General features: G+C 41.0%; 1 protein-coding gene across 1 annotated transcript; it reads left to right on the top strand.

The window, feature by feature from the left end:
• The first annotated feature begins 710 nt into the window (after nt 1-710).
• LOC113585916 (ATP-sensitive inward rectifier potassium channel 1-like) lies at nt 711-8,548 on the top strand. The gene is made up of 2 exons (XM_027023701.2): nt 711-968; nt 7,196-8,548. Exon 2 carries the CDS (start codon nt 7,219-7,221, stop codon nt 8,338-8,340), a length of 1,122 nt encoding a protein of 373 aa, XP_026879502.2. The 5' UTR covers nt 711-968; nt 7,196-7,218; the 3' UTR covers nt 8,341-8,548.
• Nucleotides 8,549-9,391: the final 843 nt, after the last annotated feature.

The raw sequence follows: 9,391 nt of genomic DNA, 5'->3' as shown, positions 1-9,391 counted from the left end.
TTCACTACTGGTCAGCATTTCCCTGCTGGTGCATTCTTTCTCTACTGGTAAGCCCAAAATGTCCTGGAAAATCATGCTATCCATGTTGACTCCCTTAATAACCGTGCTATCCATATAGACTTCCTTCAAAACATTGTTCTATTTATTCCATGTACATTAGGATTGAATATAACTTTATTTTCTAGTTGAATCAAGTCAATGCAAGTGTATAGTGGAATGAAGGTCCTCCAGGGGTTTAGTAGTGTCCACGATAGGGGATGCATTTACAGTGTCTCCACAGTACAAGGGAACAAAGCAGTGGTAAACAAAGCTTTGCTCCCAAGGACTAACATTTGCAATTAGAGAAGTGCAGCACAGTGCGCTAAATACACTATAAATACATTGATCAAGACAGCGGGCGACACAAAGGATAAAACATACAGTGCGTGGGAGGTGCAAAAGAATTATGTTCCTTTATTATTTTTAAAAAGGTTTTTTTTCCTATTATGCAACAGTTATTTGATATGAGGTGACGTATGTAAAATCAGACTTCAGGTAAGTGATGTCCCCATTGAATTTTACAGTTTACAGGAAACAGATACACTCTTTCTAGAAGTGAAGGGGGTGGGGGTGGGGATGGGGGTGGAGGGTGGATGGGGACAGGCAGAGCAGAGTGGAATAAGAAGGTGTCAAAAACATACTTTCAGAGTCAGATAGACAAAGCGAGAGATTATACTGCTGTGACAAACCTTGACTACTCACTGACACATTTTTTGTTTCCTGAAACTTTTTCCTGCTCAGAAATTATTAAAAGGAGAGAGAGAAAGAGAAATGAGAGAATCAAAGACTTGAATGATTGCACACGTCTTATGAAGAATCATCTCTCCTTGAAGGTATTCTCTGAACATCTCTCAACATCTCTGTTCTCTAAAGTGTACTCTCGACATCTCCTCTCCCTGAGTATATTCTCAGAAGAGCTTCTCTACTGGGTAAGAACACTCAAAAAGGTTCTAAGAGCAAAATAATTTCTAGATAATAAATTTTTGTATCTAGATGATTGTGCCTACTCTCCATAAATTTGAACAGTTGTTTTGTCAGAACAATACCAGTGAATACATGATTATTATAATTTCCTGACATTATTTTAAAGTCTGGGTTTGAAAAATAATCTGTTTGTTTTAGCTACATGCATACATCCAATAGAACACCGAGCAGTAGATAAAATAAAACAAAATAAACCATTAAACTGCTGGATTTATTTGACAGATTAGTTTCCCTTCAATATTAAACTAGTTAGTGAAATTAAAACTGTAAACTGTCATCAACAAGACAATACAGTTGATGCTATAAACACATTTAAACGATTTTAATTTCAGTCTGATGTTGATAAATATAACAAATTGAACACAATATTGTGAGGACGTTGTTGCCACATTGAATATGTTTTTCTAAAAAAAAGAAACATAAAAAACACATAGTTGATTTTAATGTTAAATTGTTTCAGAGCTGAAAACGCACACTTGTTATTGTCAGAAAGCTCAAAAGAGGAATGACATCGCATTTTAGTTGTCAGAGCAAATTGGACTAAAACGAATCCACGACGACTGAATACTGACAAAGTTAATGCACATTTATTTTTAAAAGACTATGACTGAAAAACAAATCACTTGCCTCCTGGCATTGCTGTGTTGCCCTCTGTGAATTCCAGACCTGATCTAAGTCATAGTAATAAATAAAAAAACTTACTTAACAGAAAAATAAATGCAGTATGGCTTGATGTAAAACACTTCAGCTGACTGGAAAGATTCGTAATACTGGGAAATGCTGGAAAAGTATACATAAACTCCTGGGCTCCTGTCCGGCCACATGCCGTCACACAGAGGGAGGACATCGGTACCGTTGCCCACCTCCCCAGAGGTGGCCCTTCTGTGAAGATCAACATACAGACACCCGTGATTGACAGCTCGGGCTGTCTGCAGGTAAAGCCTTGCCTGCGTTCATGAGACTTCCATGAGGAAACACTGAAGGGGGGAAACCATTAAAAACATGGTTGATTCTTTTTTTTGTTTGTTTTGATCAAGGCCAATCAGACGTCCCACAGTACCATCCCGCAGGGTATGTGTAATGGCATGGGGCCACTTTGCTTCCACTGGGTTTGAACGACTCACGGTCTTTCAGGGGACAATAAATTCCACCTTGCATGAGTTAATTCTACAGCAGAGTGTTTTATGATCCGGAACTCAAATGAGGTTGGGTGATGCAGCAGGACGTTGTTGCGGAACACAGGATCAACACGAACTAATTATATATTTTGAATAGGCAGAGTCAGTGTCTGTAACCTAATGCCATTGAAATACTGTGGCACGATGTGACGCAAACCATACAAGCAAGACGTGCCAAAAAATGTACTGTACAAGAACTGAAAGAGTTTTGTCTAGAGAAGCGGTTCCCTGAACCTTTGGGCAAATGACCCCAAATGGACATCATAAATTAATTATTGGACATCATAAATCCATGAAATGGTTTTAGGGGAGACTCTTAAATGCGGTATATGTACGAGGAAATGAAGAATTTGAATTGCACACTATTTTTAGCCATGAGAAATCAAAAAGCCAAAGATCCATATTGTCGGTCCATGTTTATAAAGAGCTGTTGCAAGAAGCTTGAAGTTTACGTCCCATAATTCTGTGAGATTATTGGTTGGTTGCAAAGTAGAAATTCAATTATTGATTCATGTAAACCCAGAGTTTTCCCACTATTGGAATACTGAAGTGTATATAAACACGTTAATTACTGACAAAATCTGTTTTAATCAGATAACTTAATAATAATCGAATTATTAAGTGCATGTAAACGTACATGCGCTCTTAATTTAAAAGTTCCCTTTTAACTAATTAGATTTTGTGATACATATGACATCTGAAGTATGTAAGAATTCTCTACAAAAAACTTGTTCTGAAGCAGGTCCACTGGCTGAAGGCCTTCTGCTGGTGTGGATGGTAAGCCAGATAGACAATCTGGTTTCATCATGCTTATTACTTTAACATTGTCCACGGTGCTCAGTCTCCTCTGGTTACCACCTCAGTATCTTCATTTCTTCTTAAACTATAAATACAACAATACAACATGTACAACAATACATTTACAGTGTTGTTAGACGTTTCTCTGTGTGCATCACACGCTCTACATTGCAGTGTTTTGCTCTTTGTTTCTTGTTTTGTATATTCTGCTTGTTTCCATGTGTATTCCATGTGTGTTGTGTTCTATTATTTGTGCATTAGTTTTCACGCCTTCATCACGTCACACACAAACCTCTGTTAACCTGAAATTGGATAACATTTAATTGCGTGCCAAAAAAAACAAGTCAAAACAAAACAAAACATAACATTCTTTCCACAGTGGAGTGTGCAAAGCAACCAGCATAGTGAATGGGATTTTCTTTGGGTGAGACATTAACATACACAGTCTAAAGCTGTAGCCACCTGAGTCTCCTTTTATGGCTTGAAATCTCTGCTTGCTATACCTGACTCACGTGTTATGCAAAATAGATTTTCAAATAATTCTGTTCCTGTATTAGATAGGGACTCAGGAAGGGCTGACATATAGGCCTTCCTGGAAATCATATCTATTTGGACAAACCCAGATTTTAGTCATAAATATAGCTTCTTCAAAGCATAAAACCTACACTGTCTTATCTAGAAGGGATGTGCAGGGGTGTTACTCTTTAGCATTTTAAATGTTAATTTGAGTTGCTGGGGTTGATATTTCTGAGAACAGTATGAATAATGAGGTTAGAGCTTTGCTGTATTAGTTGTATAAATGCGGACCTGTGACATTAGTTAAGCCTTCATTATTATTATAAGCCTCCAGGAAAATTCCATTAATTTAGTAAAATGGTTTTACCAAGCATATTTAACTTAATATTTTAGCATTAACTTCAATTAGCTGATGTATTGGCTGTACTATCTCCAGAAAGCCCAGTCCTCGCTCTTTATAGGATGAGGCGCATGTAGACGCAAAATGAAAATTGTCATTTATTTAAGTTCCATGTATTTAAGGAAGTTTCATAGTTATTGTCGATATAACAACTCGAAGACAAAAAAACAAAAAGGAGAGCCTAATAACATGAAAATGTAACAAAATCACATGTAGAAAACCACCATCACATACAAGGCAGAGCAGAGGCTAAACCAAAATACAAACATAAACAAAACCACACAACGCATCGTCGGTTAGGTTGATTGGATACTCTAAATTGTCCTGTATATGTACATATATAAAATGTGTGTGTATGTCCAGTGATGGTTGGTGCCCTGTCCTGGTTTTAACCTCCTCCCCTTTCCCTGTACCCGGTGCAGTCCCCCTGTGGTTTATGATCGAGAGTACGCCGCGTGCAGATTGGCTGCCGCTTCTCATCAGGTGTGTCAGTGTGTAAAAAAAAAAAATTTGTATTGATATTTGTAAAAAGTGACCTTGAGTTTGAGAAAGGTGCTATATAAATGCAACTAATAATAATAATAATAATAATAATAATAATAATAACTGCAATACCAAATGGGTGAAACCACAAAACCTTTATTTATTTGCAGTGGAAATTGGCTTCCCTGTTCCTTGGTCATATGGTCATATGTATTATTTTTGTTCCATTCCTTAGTTTCGTTTTCTCCGCCCCTCGTTTGGTTTTCTTCGCGCGTCATTACTTTCACCTGTTCCTCGTTTCTAGTTTCTAGTTTCATGTATTTAAACCCTGTCTGGTGCCCTTTGTCTTTGCTGTTCATTGGCTGTTTGGATGAATGTTTGAATGTATGTATGGATATGTTTGAAAGCCTGTCTGTTTATCAAAGCCTTCGTTTGTTAGCCCGTGTGTTATTCTAACCGTTTGTTTTTCCTTAAGTCCATGTGTTATTTCCTAGTCTCTGTTATAGCCTGCTTCCCCTGTTTGCCTTCATGTGCTTTGGTTTGTTTATCATGTATCCCAGTACTCTACATATTGGCTCAATGACCTTGGACCGTTATAACGACTCTGAATCTGGATTTGCCCCTAATAAATCTCGCTCTTCTCCGCACGTGTCCACCTCCTTACTGCTCACCGTTACAGAATGAACAGCCTAACAAGGACGCAGCGAGAGAGCGAGACTCAGGGAGGCAGTTGTTCTGCTGAGATGAAACTCAGGCTGTTTCCTGACAGTCCGAGTTTGTTATGTCTCAGCACCACCAAACCAGAGACAGCAAATCCCTTGGCGCTGCGGGTACACGGGCATCTTGTCGTTCCTGGAAAAAACAGGATCTCGTGTATTTTTATGACAATGAGATCCTAGGTAAGTGCCAAGAGTCTGCCCGTCTTGACCAGCACTGCAGGAGGGAGCGCCCTGCGGCGCAAGTTGTGAGTAGGCGGAGTGAATGCACAGGCAATCCATGGATAGGCACTCGGTGTGTGCTCAAGCGCAAACGCGAGCTCCCCAAAGCCCGTGTCCGCTTTGAGAACTGTCGAGAGGGTTTTGTATCTGTGTGTTCCTCCAGGGTCACCCAGTCTGTACCTGTGGCTATCCAGTAAGCCACCCAGTCTGTTCCTGTTCCCGGCATGAAAGACGCCATCAGTCTGATCCTGATCCTGTTCCCGCTGATTGCCGCAGCAGCATCCCCAGACCCACCCCTTCCTGGTACGGGGGACGCCTCACAGCTGGTTCCTATTCCTGGAGTGGAAGAAGCTATTCCACAAGTCCCCATGCCTCTTGGCTGGCCTGTCCCCGTGGTCGTTCCTCAAAGCTCTCCCGTGCCCCAAAAGCCTGCCACTGCCATTTCGTCAGTTTCCTCTGTGTCCTCAGACCTGCCTCCTGGCTTTCGGGCTTCATGTTCCCTGCTTGTCCTGCCCTGTCCTGTGTCTCCTGCTGCCTCCACCCCTTGTTTCCCGCCTGTCCCACCCCGGCTGGTGTCTCCTGTTCCCTGTGTGTGTCCTGTGTCTCCATTGTTCTTGCCTTCTCCATTACAAATGGAAATATCCTTGCTTCCACTCTTAGTGTAGTAGATGGCCAAACCTAGGTCTTTAAAGACTTGCAATCATTCACAGCTGTTGTCTCTGGCAATCACAATGGTCACTTTGGCCCTGTCTCACCACCAATACCCAACTGTTATTAAGGACTGTAAATCACTGTGCTACCAGGTGTGAGTTCCTGATGGTTGTCCTTTGTTTGGGAAGACATGTATGTGGACATTTTTGATTGGTCACTGGTGGGCAAACTCTGTTTTTGGTCAAGAGAAGACTAAGAGATTCTGAGCACTGGGGAAAGTGAAGCCAATGCCAGCAAGCATTTTTTTTACATATTTGCCCTACATTAGCATGTCCATAAAAGAACCTGACTCTCAGGCAAATGATCAGATCCACTCAGCTCCTCCTGTGAGGAGTGAATGGACCCGAGATGTCACTGTCTTTTTTAATCCTGCTCCCATCTTTTCTTCAGTCAGATTTATGATGGTAGTAACACAGTTGAAACCTGAAAACCTCCATCAAGCCTATTGCTGACTAGATTAACAATGTAAGCTTTGAAATGGCTACATGACATTTCACTACACTTACTGCAAAAAATGCTACTTGTGTCGCTTGCGTGCGTACTGCTACATTTATTGTACCATTCTCCCACACTGCAGGGAGTGCATTATCATGAGTCAAGTCATGTCTCCCATCAGGTTTGGCATCTTTTATTAGAGGTCGATTACCTGCCTAGGTAGCTTTGGCTACAACAACCTGTGCTATATGTGGTCGGACTTGATTATCCTGGTTGTCATCTATGTACTAGTCACTTGTATGGTGTCTCTATGTGGCAAACTGTTCTCTAGGTCTCTCCCTGGTGTTCTGACTACTCAGTTACAGGCACCACAGAATATCGAGACTGACGTGTTTAGAAAAGGAAGGCAAATGTCTAAAACATAGATGTTATCTAGTAATTGCGGTGCAGTAAATAACATTTTTGCCACCAAAGTAAACATTCAGGTTTCAGTGTAAAGCAGCATCTGTAGTCCTTGATCTCCTTCTCTGTGGAACCAGGAAGGGTGTCACCCAGGAAGTTTCACTGTCCTTGAAACTTGCATAAACTAATCAGACCAAAGGGTGGCAAAGCTTTCTGGAAGAACAGGCCACTGACCCTTTGCTGAATACTTGGCTACATATAATGCTGTTCTTCCTGCACAGTGTAGTCACATCTGTGTGCTCTCTCTGCAGACTGGACAATCTGTGGTGTGGAAATGAAGAACTCCCTGACACAGCTGCTCTGCAAGTACCTAGCTGAGCGACGTCTTTACCAAAGTCGTTTGGTCACCAAAGATGGCCACTGCAACATCGAATACTGCAGTGTGAGATCCACCAGTTTCTTTGCCTATGCTCTTGACCTATGGACTACTTTTATGGAGATCCGTTGGCGTTTTGTTATTGTTCTCTTCGTGGGCTCCTTCACTCTAAGTTGGTTCATTTTTGCACTCTGCTGGTACTGGATCGCTCATAACAATGGGGAACTGTCCTGGCAAGTCCAACCAGCAAACACCTTGAAATGCTTCAATAATGTCACTGACCTGACCAGCGCTTTCCTCTTCTCCATGGAAACGCAAACAACGGTGGGCTACGGCGGACGAGACATCACCGCAAATTGCCCTGTTTCTGTTGCTCTAGTCATCATTCAGGCTCTGGTGGGATCAATTATTAACTGCTTCTGGTGTGGACTGGTTATGGCCAAAATCACCCTGCCCAAGAGAAGAGCCAAGACCATCACCTTTAGCAAAATGGCTGTCATCTGCCCTAAAAATGACACCCTCTGCCTGCAGATACAAGTGGCCAACCTACGCAAAACCCTGATGATCGGGAGTCAGGTCTACGGCAAGCTGATTAGGACACTAATCTCACCTGAAGGCAAGACAGTCATCCTGGATCAGGTTCATATTGACTTCACAGTGGATGCTGGGAAGGACAGCCTGTTCTTTATATGCCCTTTGACCCTCTATCATGTGATTGACAAAACAAGTCCATTTTCTGAGTTCTCTGTGGACACTCTGCACCAGCAGGAGTTTGAGCTGGTGGTGTTCCTGGACGGGACAGCCGAATCCACCAGCTCTTCCTGCCAGGTCAGGACTTCCTACATCCCTAAGGAGATCATGTGGGGCTACCAGTTCCTCCCCACCATCTCTCGCAACAAAGAGGGCAAATATCGCGTGAACTTCTCCAACTTTGACAAGGTCGAGCCCCTAACGACAACCAACAGTGCTGAATACTCCAACAGTGAGAAATTAAATATTCAACTCTCCAAACATGGCATTGATAATCAGGGTTTTGAAGATATCAACATTGGTGACTCTGTCACTCAAACGAAAATGTGATGATACACGCACACGGACACATTCAGCATGGTTGTCTACTACACGTAAATCAACACGTCTTTATTTCTTTAAGCAGTTCATGCATAATCCTCTCCATACAAATCCACATCTCAGCCTAAGTGCCGGGAAAAGCACTGCCGGGCCATGACATCTGAGACATGTACATGGTCTTAAGACTAGTAAAGGTTGGATTTTTGCATTTTCTGATGGCAAACAATGGCAGAGAATGTAGATTTCACACAGATACTTCATGAGCAAATGTGTACTTAATTTTTATAGACTGAGAAAGGTAATTATATTACCTAAGATTACCTAATGACAATATTGAGTTATAATGGAGCCTTTTCAAAGGCATTAAGAGAATTAGAATGCTCGCTCCTCTTCCTGGATTTGATGAAACTCCTATAGTTTCCTACATGCTGTCTGAGTTAAATTGGTCTTTTATAGGGTTATTTTACCATTATGCTTTTTTTTTTTGGCTGATTCAGTTTAACATAGGTTTGTTATTCTGGAAGAAGGCACCTCATATGCAAATTATATAATCTCATTTAAAGGATCTCATTTGTCAACTGTGCTTTTTTATCCACTTTGATTGCAGAATGAACAAGTAGTGTTATTTACATAAATTATGTTATTTACATAAATGCACATGAATCACTATGGAAGTGAGCTCATTTCTTGTCAGAACAGTACACTGAGAAAGAAGTGAGAAATGATATGAACAAAATTTGTTTTCTTTTAGTAAATGTGTATTGTCTATAGATTTAAAAGTGACTTCATGGTATCATAATTTGTGTGCCCAGCAGAGCCTGTCTCTTTAGGCTATTTTCTTTATACATGGTTTCATTTATGAACAATATATATAATTTGTTTCAGTTGGAGTGCGGTGCCTCATAGTTTGCTACAGTATGAATCACTGTATGGAACAAATCCAGTATTCCACCAGGCCAGGACAACACATAACGCAACCCCCAGTCTCCCTTTCTTTCTTACTAAAACATTGCATAACTTGGAATAAATATTTTCTCAAAACTTTCAGATATTTATTTTC

Source organism: Electrophorus electricus, chromosome 4 (assembly GCF_013358815.1).
Source record: "Electrophorus electricus isolate fEleEle1 chromosome 4, fEleEle1.pri, whole genome shotgun sequence".
Taxonomy (NCBI): domain Eukaryota; kingdom Metazoa; phylum Chordata; class Actinopteri; order Gymnotiformes; family Gymnotidae; genus Electrophorus; species Electrophorus electricus.
The sequence above is the reverse complement of the archived record's forward strand: the minus strand, read 5'-3'. Positions and strand labels throughout refer to the sequence as shown.

What these genes read in the sequence shown, in the direction of transcription:
- LOC113585916 (XM_027023701.2), top strand. Translation starts at nt 7,219, where the DNA reads ATGAAGAACTCCCTGACACAGCTGCTCTGCAAGTACCTAGCTGAGCGA.